We start from the raw sequence: 19,517 nt of genomic DNA, 5'->3' as shown, positions 1-19,517 counted from the left end.
AGTGCACAGCATAGTAAAGCTCAAACATACACTCACATTAACAAGGACACCAGGCAATTAATTAAAAGCATTAAAGTACTGTGAATAAAATGTACTCAAAAAGTAATATCTCCAAGAATGCAGAATGACTTCTTGCAGTGTAATCTGATTACTTCAATCTGTAGTGTATTTATGGTGCAGCTGGAAGTCATTTTGTGGAGAAGTATGATGTTACATGAAATGGCAACACTAAATTAGTAAGTACAAGTATGTCAAAATTGTACCACACCACAGCTCGTGGATGTCCACTCCTTAAATATAACCACTGTATTTGCCTAAGAAGGGAATTGTTTTGAGGGCAGACAAGAGCAGAGCAGGCAGCTCGGACATGGCAGCAGGGAGGTCAGGGGGTTCACGGGTCAGACTGGTAGCTGCTGTATCCTGCACCCTCTTTAGCTGCACCTAAATTTACAGCCCAGAGAACAGATGCATACATGAAATTCAGCACCCCTTTCTCAAATAGCCATGTTGCATAAGACACAAATGTTATCTTTTGCACCACACGTCTGTATTGACCTGCCTTATCGACTAGTACACACTGTGAACACCTGCACATTTTCTTGCCAATGTTGGAAAAGCTGCGACCAAAGAATCATTGGTGTTGTTTATAAAAACCTTACATTTTTTGTAAACTGACAAAATTTTGACAGCTCTGATTTGCACTTCTCACTTGGGCATTGTTCCCCCCCCCCACAAAAACAAAAAACAACACAGAGGCAGGGCTTATCATTATCTGTACAAGTTCTTTATTTTAAGCACAGCTTTGTAAATGCACAGAGGAAACACAACAGTGAAAACTAGAATGTTACAAGAGGAAGGAAAGAAAGACACGATGAAGAAGAGAAAAGGGTGACATGACAGTTTTCTTTCGGAGCTGTAAATAATACATTTCTACAAATTTCTCAGCAGAGAAAAATAAGTGTGAGAGAGAGACTACGGCACGCGCAAGAGAGAGAGAGAAGGGGGGAAAATAAAAACAAGGATGGGCACAGGTGCGCGTGTGCACCATCGCCCTGGGCGACTCTCCTAAATGACACCATTATTGGGTTTTCCATTTTAATATCATATATAGATACATTTCCACTATGTGATAATAAGCCATGTCCTGTCATACTTCATGTAGTAAAGCAGCGCGCACCCATCTTCCTCTCAATGTTCAGAAGTGGACTGATCCGAGATGAGCTGGGAGAAATGGAGGGACACCATGGAGTTATCTGAAAGGGGCGGACATTTTCACATTAATTTAAAACCCCAGTCACACTACTCTGACTCTCAATAGGACCCAGATAAAAAGTTATCTTTTTTCAAAAATTTAGTCTCATGCATAGCTAAGCACATAACGCCTCCTATACTTCAGAATCTGCCAATGTGTCTGTATTTGCTATGAGCAGGTATGACCCAATGTGACTCGCGTTAGTTAGTGTGCAGGGTGGGTTGGTCGTACCTTTACAGCTCATCAGCACCTTTTTGAAAGAGAGAACGTGTGTGTTCATGTGCGAGATAAGAGAGAAAAACTCCAGACGTTTAAAAACTGCTGCGGTAAAACCTCATTGCGTAAAATAAATCCAAACTATGACACAATGCAAATTTACATTCCTGTCTTAACCTGGCCCCCAGTTACTCACTGTTCAAGAAGAGAAGAAACAAAACAAAGACGGCACCGGTTGTTGGTCTCAGCGCTGTTTGGTGAACGTTGTCCCCCCCGACCACACCCCCCACCCACCCAGAAAAAATGAGAACCATGCAGAGGCATCACTACATGTTGTTCAGAGGGGATACTGTTGTGTTCGCCACGTAAAGGAGAGAGCGGAGAGGACGGACTTTTCATATCTTCAAGATCCTTGAGCGATTGAACCAGGGTGGAGAATGCGACTGTATGTTTGCGTCTGTTTATGGTTTATGCAAATTTAAGGGTTCAGGTTCAGTCTGAGATCAGGGTGGATCCTCAGCGTCGTGTCAGGAGAACTACAACACTCCTCCCCTCTGCGCCTGCAACCCCCATCTTTGCCATGTGGCAGTAAATGTGTAAGGACTGTGTGTACCTAGGCGTATGTGTGTGTGTGTGTGCGTCACTCTGCTGTCCAGAGTGCAAGCGAAACGTGTAGATGTAAAGCAGTTGGCTCCTGTGAGAGAGTGTTAACATGTCTGTTTGTTTTTTATTCTCGGCGTCTGTGTGGATGTGAGCACATGAGCAAATGTTTTATGTTTGGTGGGCAGAGTTGCAGTTCTGTGGTTGCCCTGCGGGAGGGCGCTGTGTCTCCTATAGACCCTCGGTTGGGGGTTCGCTGCCACCGGAGCCGGTCTGGGCGCGCTTGATGTACAGATTCAACAGCTTCAGCTACAGACAGAGAAAAAAAACAGAAGAGAGGGTAAATGTAAATGTAACGTGTAAATGTTTGTCTCTGAAGGTCACACAATGTGTATCCAAGGTGTGTTCCTCCTGCTACCCAGCTGGGTCAGAATATGGTTTTTATGTGTTGTATCATGCAGGATCTTCATATTTTTAAGCAAATACACTTTGCATTTATGGCTGACACTGCTGGGACACGTCTAAGTTTTCAACTATATGTTGTATATTTTTACTTTATGTCATAAGTACATATCTGTCACATGACTGTTGCTGTGACTATTGTTGGTGGTACTTGAGGCTGGGATGAACCTAATGTTGATTAAACAAACCATCCTTTAGTTTGTTGTTTTTTTGTCGTTTTGCATATTCTTAAATACCTAAAATCTATCAATAAGAGCAGATTCAGGTTGAATCAAATGTGCAGTTCAATACAAAGAACAAGTGTTACCAGGAATAAAGGGCTGTGAAACATTGATGTGATGTTGCACATGTTAGGCTTTACATTTTGTCACATCAGCTTTTAACTTGCTTAAAAAAGATCTTGAATGGTCACATGGAATAGGAACTATATGTTTTAGGTTTGCACAGTTTAAAACACTGAGGTCAGGTCACCTTGCTGCTGGACAGCTGGCTGAGGTGCGGCTTGAGGTCCTCTCCGATCACTGCATAAATGGCCACCAGGCAGAACACACAAGCTTTCCTCACGCTGCTCTCAGAGTTGTCGTAACCCTGCTCAACCAGATAAAAAAAGACAGGTTATAAAAGGAGTCAGAGAAAGCGATTGCGTGTGAATGTGTGGCTTAAATGAAGATCGGGTACCTGTAAGAGTCCTGGCACTATCTCAGGCAGCAGGCCCATCAGAGCCTCTTTGGGAATCCTCTCCACCACTTTGGTCTGCATCTTGATGGCAGCCAGGTTGATGGGGTACTCGGCCGACTGGATGATGGGACACAACACCTTGATGCACTGATCTGGACTGATGGACAGAGCCAACATGGCCGCCGTCTCCTCTGCTGCTCGAACCACCTGCAGGAACACGTGAATCAAACGTGAATTGTTCTGATGTTGTTCATGAATGAAATGAAATGAAATTAATTGGGTTGAGGTCATGATTGTTTTTAGGTCAGTTCTGCTCATTTGAAGGGGATGTGTCTAACTGTGTGATGATCCTCGAGCAGATGAAAACGTTTTTGTTTATTCAATCAATCCATATATAAACTACAACACAACTTTTGTTCCAGCTCAAGTCTGAAGTTCTCATCATAAAAACTGTTGTGTGTGTGTGTGTGTGTGTGTTTAAATGTACCTCCTTGTGAGGGTCTTTGTGAGACTCCAGGGCCTTCATGATGGTGAGCTCTGCGTAATTCTTGAACCTCCAGGGCTGCTTGCTGAGAATCTCCCTGAGCACCCGGAGAGCCAGCGTTCGGATCACATGCTAGGGGGACGGAAAAGATTCATGTTAAAAAAAGGTCGGGGATTTTGGCCTTGGTCTGTTAGCGCAGCGTCATCACAGGCTCAGAGTGAGTGTGGCTACCTCTCCGTCTCCCATCGTCTCGAGCAGCAGCAGCAGGATGGTTTTGAAGTGTTCATCCCACACCTGCAGGGTGTTCTCGCGAATTAGCTTCAGCAGCTCGCACAACGCCGCCTTCCTCTCCTCGACGCGCTCGTTGTGATTGGACAACTCCTTCAGCAGCTCGGCCACCAGCTCCGACTGGTCCAGGCTGCTGTCTGTTGAGACACAGGAGACAAGAAGACGTGTCATTGTAATTTTGTCTGTGGTCGCTGTTTGCCTGTGTTTTTTTTTTCCTCTGCAGCGTCTTTGTGTACCGTCGGTGAGATGTTCAGAGTCGTCCATGCTGGTGTCTTTGCGGTGTTTGAAGGGGGAGTCGGAGAAGTGCTCGCGGGCACCTCGGGGGCTGGAGGAGAGCAGGGGGGTGTTGAGGAGGGAAGTCTTGTTGTCCAGAGCCATGCGGCCGCCGTCCATCAAGTCTGACCCGCTGCCGCCCTGCAAGACATGACACCTAATGTTAGGGAGGTCTAGTCTTTAAAACCTTCACCTTCACATCTGCAGTTTGGTTAACTCAAAGAAATAAGGTAAATGATGCCTTTCAGTTCAGGACAGTTTTTTTCAATCTGTCTCCTTTAGAAATAAATCAAGAGGTTTAAAGTTATAGGAGAGAAGTTATATCGACTAACAGACAAATGATTCATTGTACACGTTTTGTTGACGATGGATCAAGGAGCAAAATCAAAGTTTACTCCACTGAACTGACGGCAACTAATTCAGTGTTGCTCCTTGACTATTTTTCTGGCATGTACAAACAGGACAACAAAGCATTTTATTCTGTACTTAAGTGCTGAGGGCCCCAGGGCAGAAAGTGTGGTGTGTTTATCAGTGTGTAAATCAATATGAAAAAATATAGTTAGATTTTTTGGCATATAAATAAAAAAAAAAGAGTGGAGCCGTGCGCTATCCTGCTTTCACATGGTAGAGATGTTGTTACAACACCAAATTTAATTGTCTGATACGACGATCAGGACCACTTTAGGTGCATGGTGGTGAAATGTTGGATTCAGTTTTCTTTTCCTGATCAGCACGCTGCTCTCCTGCTGGGATTCAAAACAAGGCAGTGCTGCAAAAGGCAATCGCAGAGCGAACCAGGTGAGCAGAAGAGCAGAGTGGAAGTTTAACGTGCTCTTGTTTCTGTTTATATTTACACTCAAACCGCTAAACGTCTAAATGTCTCCGTGGAGGTTTGTTGAGTCAGGTGTGCTGTGACTGGCAAGCTGGTGACATGTGGGATGGTTGGATTTCAGATCCATCTCATGGGGTAAATGTCAAGAGGTCACACCTCTGTCCCAGAGAACACCGTGTCCTTTAGAGGGTGTCTGGGTAGTTGGGGGGGGGGGGGGGGGGTCAGCAAAAAGACTTGCCATGACGTCTCAAGTCATAAATTTGGACTGAAATAGCAGAGTATAAGAACTTATTATAATATTTAAAGCCCGGTTCATAACAAACAATTAACAGGATTTTATCAGTAGCTGTAGAGGATAAAGTTCAGTCATAAGTCCCATAAACACTTTAATGTCTGACTCTCAGCTCCCTCGCTACAGGGGGTTTGACTGGGCAGATCCGATGTCAGGGTGACAGGCAGCACATGTAGTAGGCAGCCATGTTTGTGTGTGTTTTAGTTTTTGGGAAACATGTAGTGAAACAGGACAATGTCTCCGAATGAGAATCCATCGCCTTTTCAGCTGGAAATGAAAAGCGTCCGTAGCGTATCCAAAACTGTCGTAGGGAGCGGGACTTGGCAGAGATTGTTTTGTCAGATCTTGTTTGCATATTCTTTGAACACATATTTAAATCATTACTTTGACATTTTTACACTGCTGTAATCATATACTGGTGCAAATGTCATGTGGCTGCTCGTGTTAAAACTGGATTTTACACTGCTGTTTGAAAGGCATATTTTCACAACCACCAAAACAAGTATTTAAAGAGTTTTAGTATTGTACAAAAACAATGACATCATATGACATTGGGCTGCATTTTATGTCACAATCAAATTAATGTGAACAGCTTGAAGTCAGTTTCGATGCACAATGCTTCCTGCCTGAAGCTGTATAAATGCCTGAATGCCGGACTGTATAAAATATTATCACCTCAGAATCACAGTCGATCAGGTTTCATGTTGGCAACGGAGCTGCACTCCATCAACTGTTTCTTCAGCACCTCTGCTCTTTTTTATTTGTTACTATGTTCTGACAGATTGTTGCCTTGGTAATTTTTACTCCCACTCATCAACACCATGACACTGATTGCAAATGTTGGCTGCTCTCGCAATCATCTGTCAATGTTTCATTTTCCTTCTCATTCTAGTGGGAAAATAACATGTAAAACATATTAATAATTGCAAAAACGTTTCTTTGAATCATGAGTGTTTCTAGTGCAGCTCTTATGGTTCCATATCAGACTCGATACACACCTTTACTGAAACTATTTAAATGCATAAACACACATACAGAATCCCTCTGTCTCCTCTGCTCACCTCCTCTCCGTCCCGCCGTTGGAGCGGATCGTTCATGTCCTCTTGGCTGCGGACGCTGAAGTTCTGGATGGCCTCAGTGACTCCCTTCAGCGAGCTGTAGATGTCTTCTGAGTTCATATTTTCTGTGTCGTAGTCGAAAGCACTGGAACACACAGGAAAAACAGACACAATTTACAGCCTTGTCTAACTGTGCTGCTGAACATCATATTGTTATGTTCCTCATGTGGTGCATTGTTGTTGCAGAAACACATCAAGTAGTAGTGTTGTGGTACTTGAGATCGGTCTTGAACACATTTTCAGTCAAACCTAAACCTAACCCCCTTGGTCTTCATTTTGACTCGGTCCCTCAAAATCTTAGTCTTGGTCGACTCGGACTTGGGTTAAGTGGTTTTGACCACAACACTGACATTTAGATTAAATAATTTTTTTTTTATTATTTATGGACTGTTTCACCCCTCTCATTCTTCATACTGTATAATCAGCTGAGGTTGTGCTGATTCTGAATATATGTAACATTTGGCGAAACCTCTAAATTACAACTTTATTAGTAACACAATGTTCTGAAAAGGAGTTAAGAAGAGAAATAAAGATCCTCAAGGACACCAAGTCAAACTGTGTCCGACAGTAGTTGAGTTCATGAACATCTGTAGCGTTTCTTCTCTTTTTACTCAAGTGCACATCTTGTCTTGTGTTCATGACGATTTGTCAATGATTGGTGGATGGATTTCCCATTTTCGTGGATCCTGGTGAGTGAAGGTGTGTGTGTGCTACCTTGGTGAGGGGGTGTTCTGGGACGTGTTGGTGGGGGAAGTGACCGGGCTGGACCAGCTGGCCGGAGACCGAGGGGTGTGGCGCGTCAGAGGGCTGCCCATTGGCGCCTGAGGAAGTGACCGGAACAAGTTAACACGATGAAGTAGAGCATTCACGTTGCAGTGTAATGATCAACAAAACCTTTGTGTCTCAACTAGTGACACGTCTGAGACCCTTCAGTGAGTGTGTGTTGTTTACCTGTGCAGCGTTGCCAGTGTTCTTCAGGTGGTTTTGAAGCAGCTTGGTGGCTCCGTCCTGAAAGGTTTTGGGCAGAGCCGCCAGCAGCATGGTGAACTCTGGCGTGTTGAGCTGGAACAGGGCGATGAGCACCGACTGCGCTGCCTGGTACACAACAGACAAGACTTGTGTGAACCAAAGAAGGCAGCAATGCTAGCAAGATGGGGATTAACTGGGGGGAGTCTGAAAAGTCAAAGTGGCTTTTGACTTTGGTAACGCAGAATATCTTAAAGGGATACTTCGCCCAAAATCAATAATTCACCAATTTGGAACATGCCAAGAAAGGGTTTGGAGAACTTTCGGAGTCATCAAAACGCCTTTGGAGTTCCAGGGGGGGTCCGGGTGGCAACGGATTTTCATATAATGGTGGCGGATAGAGTTCACTTTTGAGTGAAGTGTCCTGAAGCCGCGACATGAAAAAGTCGTTCAGAAAATTTTAATTTTGTTTTTAGCCTTGTTGTAGCAGTAGCTCCCAGTGGCTCTGTTGATGTTTGTGCGCATGCACGAGATTTGCTGCGAGATGTTCTTCCGTGTTGACATCATACATCCAATGGTTTACAACGGCGAACAAACATCTCGCAGCAAATATCGCTACTACTACAACAAGGCTGAAAACAGAGATCAAATTATTATTTTCCGAACAACTTTTTCATGTCACGGCTTCAGGACACTTCACTCAAAAGTGAACTCTATCCGCCACAGGGTCAATACGGACGAGCAGTATGGAGGTATTTGGATGTTTCATAGTGTGCGTTTTGGACGATTCAAAAGTGAACTCTATCCGCCACCATTATATGAAAATCCTTTGCCAGCCGGACCCCCCTTGGGAATTATCGATTTTGGGTGAAGTATCCCTTTAACGTCAGAGTGTCGGTACCTTTCTGACGTCAGAGCTCTTGGGTTCAGTAGTCCAGGTGATGATGCGGGAGACGGCCAACCGAGTCTCGCTGGAGTTCACAAAGTCTGGAGCCTCCATTTGTAACGTCAGCGTCTCAATGTACTTCAGAATGGCTACCTTCACCTGCACACACATACAAATCATTAGATAACCTGGTCAGTAATGAAACGGCATGGCCAAAATTCACCTGAAAATACGTAAAAAAACAAAAAGTAAGAACACACAAACACACATGAACGGAGCTACAAGCACACATGTGAAAAGGGTGACCACAGGTTCACAGTCAGCATGAACAACCACAGCAGATTGTGCATCTCTTGGAGGTCTGAAAATCAAATGGTGTGATGAATCAGTGCGAGAAGACCAGAGTGCATTCATGGACATGCTGCATGATGGAGAAAAATATATCAGTCAACATAAAAGTGATGACAAAACCAAACGAACCAATAAGTGCAAACATTCACTGCAGGCTCCGAAACGCCACAACAACTGACTCCTGCCCTGACTCTCCTCACTCACTTCCTCCTTCTCCGTCTTTCTAACAACATATTATGCGCCTCGAGGCCCAGAACCTCCTCCAAATCACTTAGCAGCGTCGTGCGCGCCATATAATTGCTCCCCCCGGAGCGCACTGACCTGGGAGGACTGGCTCCAGGCTGCGGCCTGCTCGTCTAGAGAGCAGGCGTGGCGGCGCGCTCTGGGGGGGAACAATTTTACCCCGGACCCTCCCCTGCCTCGCCCTCGCCCGCAACACGAGCTCCGTACAGGCTTCAGAGAGAAAGAGGAGAAGCACCGCGTCAATCAACGGAGAGGGACAGGGAGATGAGGACAGGGAATGGCAGGGGGGAGACAAGAGGAGAACAGGAGGAGGGGAGAGGGACGATGAAGAGAGTTCAAGAAGAGAGACAAAAGATTGCAACGTTGGCTTGGTGTAATTTAATCGTTCTCAAAATGTGCAAATACACAATGCAATTGTTTAGGCCACATGATGGCAGCAAACGACTGTAACGCCTGGTGTGCTGACATCGACTGATGGTTTATGAGGCTTCATGCAACAGTTAATAGGCTGGATAATGACTGCTGCTGCGCTGCTGAAATGCTCAACAACATCAATGTACTTATGATGTCTGTGTTACACTTTTATCACGATTAAAAGTAAAATACATTATCAGATAAATCCTGGTGCTTATTCATCTTTCTAAAAATCCTCAGAGTCCAGCATTGACATACAGCGCTGGTTCTTATTGATTTGCAGCATCACCTGTACACACAGACATATTTCTACTGTCTCACATTATATTTGATCATATTGCTCTGCCACAGGCTGTGATGAGAGCTGAACAGAGACTTTTAGCAGCGAGCAATATTTGGGATTTCTGAAATATTCTTTGTGCCACACAATAATAGTTCATTATTTCATAGCTATGACATAAAACACTTCCTGTAGTCTGAAACTGGAATTTGAGAGAGAAAACAGCAAAAATCTTTTTTAGGATTATTACATTTGTGGCAAGAAAACTGTGAAATTGTGACGCTGATATCATCTTTCATTGCCCAAGCCTTGTTGCAAGGGAGAGAAGCAGAGTGATAAGGAGGAGTGAAAGGAAGTATGAAGAACAGGGTTAAACATCGAGCAGGAAAGGGAGAGGAAGGAGGCAGAGCAACAGGGAGATAAAAAGGGTAAGGGGGAGTGAGGGGGAGTGAGGAGGAGTGAGGAGAGAGGGATGAACCACCAGAAACTGAGGAGAGGAGAAGAGAAGGTCGAGGGCTAAGTGAGGTGAGGAGTTGGTCAAACGGGTTAGTGAGCGAAGAGGAAGTGTGAGTTAAGGGAAAGGAGTTAGAGGAGGAGAGGAGAGCCTGAAGGAAGAGTCCACACTGCAGCAGAGCAAGAAGCCAGTGGAGCGGCTTGATCAACCGCTATCCAATCACAGCCCAGGATTCAGGGGTTTTGTGGGGGTTTGGGAGGCGGAGCCAGCATGGGCAGGTATGAGGTCATTTCAGTACAGCAGTTACCATAGTTACAGCATCTCTGAATTCCCAGCTTTAGGTCCATCCTTTCCATCCATCCGACCTTTAGTCAAACCTTCACACATCGGCTACATACACGCATATACACACACACATAAACATACACAGAGAAAAACACACATACACACTGAATTAACTCGTCATTTACCTTGAGGTTGGGCGTCTGCGTCTGGTCGACAGTAAACCTCATGAGAATAGTGAACTGGAGGTCATTAGGGAAAGAGTCTCTGCAAGCAAAAACAGAAACCCACATCACAGTGTCAGAGTGAACATGACCACACCTCAGAGTCCACAGGCGGAGATCAATCACTCTATCAACACAGTAGTAGGAGTGGGCAGCACTGCTCCTACAGCCTATTTATTCTTTATCATATTTTATATGTACAGTTCACTGTGCAAAAGGTCCAGGTGCTTGAGATGTTTAGATTCTTTACAAGTGATTCATTCTGTATCATGACAACGACACGAGTATGTATCCACATCTCTGCACAATCCTGAATATTCAACATATACTCTAATGCCGCGTTTCCACTGCGTGGTACCGACTCGACTCGACTCGTCCTTTCTGTGTTTCCATTACGTAAAAGTACCTGGAACCTGGTACCCGGTGCTATTTTTTTAGTGCCTGCTTGGCCGAGGTTCCAAAACGGGTGAAGCGGTACTAAAACGTGACGTGTAAACAATGCAGACCACTGACTGGTCAGAGTCGTCACTAGCGGCCAAGTTGAGTCGAGCCGGTACCACGTCATGGAAATGCAAATTAATAGGAAACTGAACTTTTTGGGCTTTCGAAGGCTCTGAAAAAGCCATCTGACCTTTTCCTGAGGATCATGCTGAACTGCCACACACAAACTTTCTTCTTCTGTATGTGCAGACTTGTGTTAATATTTAGTCATACACATGTCTAATGTATGTGAGAGCGACACCAACCTTGTGACATCGAGGGCTTTTTGAACTTTGGCCTGTACGGAGCCCAGCAGGTCGGCTCCCATCTTCTTCAGCAGCTGCGTGAGCAGGACAAACAACCAGTCCTGCAGGTCTTCCTTATGGACAAGTATGAAGTCAACCAGCGTCTCCAGGAACATGCTGAAAACCTAGAATCACACACAGTGTTGGGGTCACGCACGGGGAACGAGTCACTGAACCATTCACCTTCCCATGCACACGCATGCAAACACAGTACACCTGCATGTACAGAGTTTTCTCTCTGTGAGAGCAGCATTAGTTCCCATTGTCAAGTTAGTGGTTATTCACTCATCACTGCAGCACACCCCTTTAATTCCCAATCACCAATTAGACCTACACCACCCAAATTAATGAGAGTGTTAATATCATAAGACCACAATGAGAAAACAGACAATCTGACAGGAATTAGTGAACACCAATCAGACGGTGACCTTCTCCACGTGCCAGTGGTTGATTTCCAAAGGACAGCGTAGCTACAGGCAACACTGTGTGAGCTGGGTTAGTGAGTGTTATGATGTTGCCATGGTAACCGATCACCCAATCAGATTAATGAAGCAGATTATCATTCAAGAACACAAAAATCGAGCACACTAACACTGACTGGTCGGACTTACTCTCTACAGAGAGTTCCACAGTGGGTTGGCATGAGGGAAAGAAAGACACATCTGTTAGCATCCTGACAAATAATGTGCTGTGAACGTACACTTTAGACTTGCAAAACAAAACCTGTAGAAAACACTGAAGTATCTTCAACCAGGTAAAAGTCACAAAGTGAAAAACCTGAAGAGATGTTGTGTACACACTAGTAAAAAAGAAATCAAAGTGGAGAAACATGGGAGATGAGAAAGAAGGAAGTGGGAGCAGTGTGGGACAAAAAAGATAAAGGCATGAGAGAGATTCACGGTGAGATGCAGTACCTTGAAGGAGGCTGAGCTTATACCGGATTCTGCCGTGCCGTACACCCTGCCGCAGTCTCGCTGAAATTCATCAAATCGTCAAACGTCAAACGAGGGGGGAAGGAGAGAGGCTCACACACCTTACGGCATGTGTGAGGCGACGGGCACTCAAAAACGCCGAGAGACAAGTGGCAGTGTTAGAGAGGGGCGAACCGCAGCTGGTTAGTCAGAGAGAGGAGCTGGCAGCCCAAACATTTGTGCGCTTGTGTGTGTGTGTGTGTGGGTCTGTGAGTGCGTGTGCGGTCAGTGTTTTGTCGCCTCAGACTGCAGGTGAGGAGGGAAAGAGAGGGGAGTGCCAGTGAATGCAGTGAGCGCAGCCAGCGGTTTGGCTGCAGGACAGTGACAGAGCAAAACCCACAGGACGACGGAGAGGGTGTGAGGTCACACGCAAAACTCGGGCGTGGCATGCTGTTAGAGACCAGTCTGTTGCACGCTCTGCATGCCTGTGTTTATGTTTAAGTGTGAATATATTTGTGTCTAGAAGATAATGGAACCTGTTTATCCCGTCTTTTATCTCTAAAGTTATTTAGGTGACTAAATTTAATATCTGTGATTGCTGATGTGTGTCTGCGTGTGCATTAACAAACAGATGGAATAGTTCTTTTTCTTTGGCAGAATCCGGTACAGTGAAGGATGGTAGGATAAAAATAAAACAAACCAAAAAAAAAAATCATAGTAAACTCAATGTGGGTGAATCATGAACTGTGGCATGACAGTGTAAATGAGTGCTGCGTGTCTTTGTGCGGGTCCTTGCGCTACATGCACTCATACCTTACTGTGAGGATCTGCAAACATCCTGGTGAAGATTTCACACAGCCTCTTCAGCTCAACCCGACTGCAGAAGAAAAAAGATTCAGAATCAGAATCACTTGATTGATCCCCAGAGGGAAATCTTTCTCTGTTGCAAACAAATCTCCTGGATAGTAACAAAAGCTATCAACATTTATAAATATTACTAAAATAAAAAGCAATAAGAAATAATAGAAAAAAGAATAAAAAGAAAAAGATAAAAGAAAAATATTAAAGAAAAGAAAAAGAAAAATATAATAAAAATGTAATATAATATAATAATTAAACAAAAAACTAAGTTAGACTGGAAAAAATGAACCCAACAGTCAATTTATAATGTGAATGTGACACATTTCCCTCCTGTGTTAATGACCTGAGGGTACGTTGGTTCTTCAGTAACGCCTGAAGGCCTAACAGCCCCTCCTTCCTCTCAGACCAGTTGGCGCTGGCGCAGCGATTCAGCACCTGGAAAAACCACAAACAGACACACGTACAAAGGCCTGTTAGGACTTCTACACACAGACACAAACAAAGAGATTATACTGAACCCGATACAGAAGTGGTTGCTGACCTCAGCCACGTCTTCTGTCTGCCTCATGTAGGTCGGGATGGCTCCTCCGTTTCGGGAGCTGTAGGACCTTTCTGAGCAGGCGCTGGATGCGTCGCTGTTGGCGTCGTCATCCGAGTACATGCCGTAGTTCTCGTACCGCCGCCGCGCCGGCTTCTTCTGCGGGAGGGAGAGCAGCGTGAAATTAAAACAGAGGTCAAAGCGAGAGTATAATAACCGGCACATGAAGGAAACGTGCACCTCTAGAACACACACGCTAACACACACGTCACACAGGTAAGAGGCAGGAGAGGAGGCTGACCTTGGACCGCATGTCTCCCAACAGCTGACAGCGTTAAACAGAGGTAGAACGAGGGGTTAGTCAACACACAGACACATTCCAGGAAGTGTGAGCTGCACATGCTGACAGCTAACTGGAATGTGAACAGAGTTTCTGTGTGTTTCTCTTAATGTCAATGTGTTGGGTTGTGTGTGTGTGTGTGTGTGTGTGTGTGTTTTCATACCAGTGCGTCTGCGAGAGCCTCTTCTACGTCTGAGCCCGTGTTGAGGACCCTCATGGCGCTGACAGAAGAAGAGAGACGACTGGACTGACTGATGCCGAAGCCTGTTCCTGAGGAGAGAGACGGACAGTGGACGAGTGGACAACAGAGGACACGTGTTAAAAAACTTCAAAATAAAAAAGGTTAAAAGTCTGCAGACGCCCCCACTCATCTCTCATTTGTCCACTGATGATCCACTCTCGCCATCATCCGTCCTCTGACATTTACTCAACACACACACACACACACACACACACATTTCCCATGAGCCATCCCTGTAAGTTGATGTGATGACTTGTTAGGTGACATTGCAGGTGGCACTTGGGGGAGGAGAAAGGATGATTGACATAAAACGCAGGAGAACGCATTGGTGTCCCCAAAAAGGAGGGGCAGAGCTGGACAAGGAAAAAACCAATGGGCGCAGGTGAAACTGAGAGAAATGATTGTCGACTGTCAACTGAACGGGCGGAAACATGCGATTCCAGAGGAAGGTTCGACATCCTGGAGCAGAATGTATAAAAAAAAATATTTAAAAAAAATAAAAAAAATAGAAACAACTGAAGCTGATGGGCAAGAAAAGAGACACGTTGACAAAATACAGGAGAGGATGCGTGGCACGAAAGAACAAAAATTAAACGGAGCGAAAAAGAAAAAGAAAAACCAAGGCGGAGTGGGTGGGTGAGGTACGGAGAAATAGTTGTACTCAGCCTTCACCTGCAGCCCCAAAAGCATCAGGTGTGTGGAGAGCTCCAGTGGAGCGAGAGTAGCTCCGCGTTGCTGCAACCAAATTCAAAACACACATACATAGTTTAACATTCGCGCTCACACAAGACGACACAGGACGACAAACACACACACAACCCTCGCACTGATCGAGCAGGTTGTGAGAGTAGAGAGAAAGGCTGAAAAACATGCAAACACATGCAATTGATTGTTTTTTTTAAATTTGCCTGTTCACCCTCGACTTTGATAACCTCACATACTTCACTAGGATTAAAAGAGAAAGTTTTTCTTCTTCGATTCTCACTCGTCTTGATTTCACAACTCATCCCTCGTGGGTAATCGATCCACTACTGCTACTCACCAAGTGGTGTGAAGGAGCGAACGGGGCTGGTGTCCCGGCTGCTCTCCCTGCTGGCCTCTCTGCTGCAGCCCTGACTCATACTGGGCCGAGGGATACGACTGCCCCGAGCTAACGCCGCCCGTGTTACAACGCCACACCGCAGCGGAGGGAAAAGGAGGACGAGGGGGGAAAGAAAGAGCAGCAGAGGGAAGAGAAGTTTTAGGAGGAACACAGAGGAGGAGGAGGAGGAGGAGGAGGGGAGGAGACATTAAGAGGACCACAAAAAGACAAAGAAGAAGAACAAACATGAGCGGTGACAAAGAAGAGGACGAAGAAGATACATGGATAAAGACATAAATAGGACAATGGAGGTCAGAGAGACGGACCGACAGAAACAAGACAGAAAGTGAGTGCAGGTGGACCGGCCCCGAGGGAGCATCTCAACAGACTCACTTCAATTTAAAACTGAGATTAACAAATACCATTTCTGACAGGCCTGCAATTTGTGATTCATCTGTAGATGAGTTTTGATGAACTGGTAAGTCATTTTGTTTATTAAATGTCATGAGATAGTGAAATAAGATGAGCAAAGGTGTAAACCCATCACTCATAGATTTGAGCCTATAGGGTTGGTGCAGTCAAAAATAACAAGAGCAATAATAGGAACTGTTGCAGGCTTTGCGTTCATTTTATAATCTGTAACAACACAGTTTCAGCTCTAGATGAGATGCACCTGACAGGAGCTCCAGACTGCTGGACTCACATTTAAATAAAACAAGGTGATATTCACATCCACTCGGGCACGGACAGAGAAGAAAAAGAGTGATTTGAGATGAATTTGACGATTAAGCGGTGCGGGCAGAGGGGAGGGGGTCTGCGTTTTCATCCAGCAGCGTTGCAGTCAACTTCATCGTTCATTGCTCTGTTCATCAGCCAGTCAGAGTTAATCACAGCCTACAAATGACCTACAAAGCCGTGATGAAGCTTCGCTGATCCTGCGACAAGGTTCAATCATCGGCCACTAACTCGTTAGTGCGGAGGAGGGGGAGGAGGAGGGGGAGGTGTGTTCAAAATGCGCGGACATTCTGTTCATCATGAGCACCCGTCACCACAACAACAACAATAGCAACACAGCCATGAAGTCAAACACAGGTTAGAGACATGGGCTCTACGAGGCTGAGACAGTCAGCTACTGCTTGATGGTGGGAGAGATTGTGAGATTTGTACTGATGGGTGGAGATGAAAGAGGAGGCATGGAAGGATGGAGGGATGATATAAATACGAAGAGAAATAGAGGATGAGAATAGATGCATTAAGGTGGAGAGACGGATGGGAGGGTGGTCTGGTCGTGGTCGGGGGCCTTACCTCCTCTACTCGCGCCGTTGTAGATTGAACTAATGCTGGAAGGAGCTAGAGGGGCAGGAGCAAGGAGAAGGGAAAGGGGAGAACAGGGAGAGGAGCAGAGGAGGAGGAGGAGGAGGTGGACAGGGAGTCGGAGGGACAAAAGAGTTGAGATCCTCGGGTTTATCACCAATAGAGTGTGGCTGTATGTGATGCTTTGAAGGTATAATCGAGCATCCAGGACAAACATTTAGATAAACTGTTGGTCAACCGAGGTTATAAAAACAGTCATCGCTTACAAACATAAAAGGAATATGTTCATTGGTTTAGTTGTAATCAATAAAATAAATAAAACCTATTTCCATGGGGAAGGACAATACATTTTAATTTAAATTAAAAAAAAAAGGATTTTTAAGCTTCCCTTTAAGAAACTATTCAATTGTTTGCTTACCAACAGACAGGCGGGTGGGGGAGGAGTCTCTGGAGCAGCCTTGGCTGCGGGGGATGCGGCTGCGCCTGTGTCCGTCGCCAGAGGAGCCAGCCAGCACCCGGTGGGCCCCGGAGCTCATGGTGCTCAGGGCCGTACTCGTCAGCACACGACCTGGGGACCCGCTCCGGCTGCCGGCTTCACGGGACGCAGACAGGACGATAGAGAAAGAACAAGAGAAGGTGAAGTCAGAGCCGTACTCACAACAGGTGGCTTCTTCTTCTTCATAGTAAAAGATACACAGATAATCAGTGAGTCGCCCTCTGATGTGAGGACTGAATCAAAGAAGGTTTTCTACACATACAACTGATGAAGACTGCTGCTACTGTCTTTTACTTAGTGGCACAGGTTATCACACTCTTCTGGTAAATGTTGTAACACACAGTAAGTACCTTAAAAATATACAGAACTTAACAACCTAACTGACGTCAGTCGAGAGAGGATTCTTGAAGCGAGGAGAGTTGAAAACCACAATAAGAGGAAAGTGCATTTGATAATGCAAATTAAATGATCACAGCTCCTCTCTCCTTTTAGAGACACAGGGCAATAACTAGTGTTTTGTGCCAAATCAAGACTTCTGGTAACAGAGGTGATATGGTATTTGTACCATGTTGTACTTTGTTCTTATTCTCATCCTTGTATAATTGTTGTTGTTGTGTGAACTGCGGGACTACGGATAGAAATTAGCCTAGAGCTAAATCTGGTGTATTTACATATTGTATGTTCATGAATACGCAGAGTCCCGTTACAAATAAACAAAATAAATGAAAATGAAATGAAAGGTCTCAATTCCTCCTCCCCATGACATCCTCTCTCCGTGTGCAAAGCCCACAGAGTATTGTTTTCTACGACTCACTTTACTATCCAACCTGAAGTCAAACAGTCGAGGAGCAGCTGCTCTGCAGTGCTGAACGTTACCAACCAGTGTGAACAGACTTTTGGGGAAACAAGCTCCAGTGCACGACACGTGAAGCTGCACCTGAACTCGTTCAACATGAGCGCAGAACAGACCGTCTTGCACTCTCTTTCGCTCACTGACACACAAAAACTAAGGTCACGCGCACACAACACATGAGCTGTACTCTTCTACTGTATGTACTAGCACGTAGTGACACGGAGCTAAACACATCCATCTGAATGACAAGAAAAAGATAACTGGGGATTGTTCAGGTTTTGGAGGGGATATTATAATACAACATGATCACAGAGTTTAACCTAACTGATATACAACGTATGGTGATGTATTGAATTTATGTTTTATCATGTGAGGAATATTTGAAACAATCTGACCCTCTGATGACCTTTATCATACTTTGCTGTCTTCTTTAACCAGTCAGCACTTCTGTCCTTTGTCCTTCTCTAATTACAGATACATAAAGCCCACACTGACACCTGAGCATTTTCTGTTCCGATCTTTACAGAAACTAGTAAAATCATCATTTTAGTAGTTTTACTGTCAATGGATTGGCCACGACAGATTTTTATAATTTTTTTTAACTTGTTTTTAAAGTCGTAACTGGCTTTCAGACTGCTAATAGGGACGTTCTTTCATTGTGTAACTCTCTTTGCCTCTTTCACACTGGAGAATAAACTTCAGCTACACCCAGGCACACATAAGAGTGCAAGAACCATGAGTTTCCCAAAGCAGTGTGTTTAGCATGAGCATAGAACAGCCATGTTGACATCATGTGCCTACAAGTCCCAGCATGCCTCAGCCAGAGTGGGAGAAAACTGTGGTGCCCTTTCTGGGTGCACGTGAAGGAAAAGGGGAGTCAGAGCAACAGGGGAAAGGCAGTAAAGATAAAGAGAGCGGGTAAAAAGAAGTAGCGTTATAATCTTACCACCAACAGGGGTAGCAGACTGAGATCCTGAGCCATTAAGCCCATTGGTTGGGAGGAAGGGAAAAGCAGAGGCGAGGGGGAAGGAACAGCAGATTAAACCAGATGAATTATGGGGTGTTAGCGCCAAAAAAGAAAAAAGCAGCGTCATGGGAGTTAGAACACAGAGTACGATGGGAGCGCATCCTGGTGTTCAATACCGAGAATGAAGGCAAAGCTGCAGCGCTTAAATCAAATAAATCCATTTATTAAAAGGGAAAAAACGTATTGAAGATGCATCGCTGAAACCACAAAAACACACACACACACTGAACCAGCTGCAGATGAAGGCCTGGGAGAAGCAGTGCATGTTGGGACAGCTGTTATAAAGATACAGTATGAAGCAAAGCCTGTTCACAATGAGAGAAAAGAAATGCTTGAAAGCAAATATGTTGAAAAATATCCACACAATCTCACTCTCTCTCTCTCACTCACACATACACACAAAAAGAAATTATTCTAACTCTCTGTGCAGCTGCCATTTTCTCTCTTAGGCTCTCTGAGGTCCGGGCTTTGAACT

The 19,517-nt window shown here is 44.9% G+C and overlaps 1 protein-coding gene across 1 annotated transcript in view; it reads right to left on the bottom strand.

The window, feature by feature from the left end:
• Positions 1 to 775: 775 nt before the first annotated feature.
• clasp2 (cytoplasmic linker associated protein 2) overlaps positions 776 to 19,517 on the bottom strand; it is a 56,066-nt gene continuing 37,324 nt past the window's right edge. The window contains exons 21-42 of the mRNA XM_083981732.1: positions 17,085 to 17,258; positions 16,658 to 16,702; positions 15,314 to 15,421; positions 14,944 to 15,006; positions 14,194 to 14,300; positions 13,992 to 14,015; positions 13,694 to 13,849; positions 13,496 to 13,587; positions 13,105 to 13,168; positions 12,295 to 12,354; positions 11,342 to 11,505; positions 10,560 to 10,638; positions 8,363 to 8,506; positions 7,447 to 7,590; positions 7,210 to 7,316; positions 6,439 to 6,580; positions 4,217 to 4,394; positions 3,924 to 4,117; positions 3,696 to 3,824; positions 3,209 to 3,415; positions 3,002 to 3,118; positions 776 to 2,377 (exon numbers count right to left, since the gene is read on the bottom strand). Of these exons, the coding sequence (XP_083837858.1) occupies positions 2,300 to 2,377; positions 3,002 to 3,118; positions 3,209 to 3,415; positions 3,696 to 3,824; positions 3,924 to 4,117; positions 4,217 to 4,394; positions 6,439 to 6,580; positions 7,210 to 7,316; positions 7,447 to 7,590; positions 8,363 to 8,506; positions 10,560 to 10,638; positions 11,342 to 11,505; positions 12,295 to 12,354; positions 13,105 to 13,168; positions 13,496 to 13,587; positions 13,694 to 13,849; positions 13,992 to 14,015; positions 14,194 to 14,300; positions 14,944 to 15,006; positions 15,314 to 15,421; positions 16,658 to 16,702; positions 17,085 to 17,258 (2,576 nt within the window). The 3' untranslated portion in view covers positions 776 to 2,299. The remainder of the gene's footprint in view (positions 2,378 to 3,001; positions 3,119 to 3,208; positions 3,416 to 3,695; positions 3,825 to 3,923; positions 4,118 to 4,216; positions 4,395 to 6,438; positions 6,581 to 7,209; positions 7,317 to 7,446; positions 7,591 to 8,362; positions 8,507 to 10,559; positions 10,639 to 11,341; positions 11,506 to 12,294; positions 12,355 to 13,104; positions 13,169 to 13,495; positions 13,588 to 13,693; positions 13,850 to 13,991; positions 14,016 to 14,193; positions 14,301 to 14,943; positions 15,007 to 15,313; positions 15,422 to 16,657; positions 16,703 to 17,084; positions 17,259 to 19,517) is intronic.

The sequence above is a fragment of the Trachurus trachurus genome (genome assembly GCF_905171665.1).
Source record: "Trachurus trachurus genome assembly, chromosome: 11".
In the NCBI taxonomy this organism is placed as follows: domain Eukaryota; kingdom Metazoa; phylum Chordata; class Actinopteri; order Carangiformes; family Carangidae; genus Trachurus; species Trachurus trachurus.
This window is presented reverse-complemented; position numbering and strand designations above follow the sequence as displayed.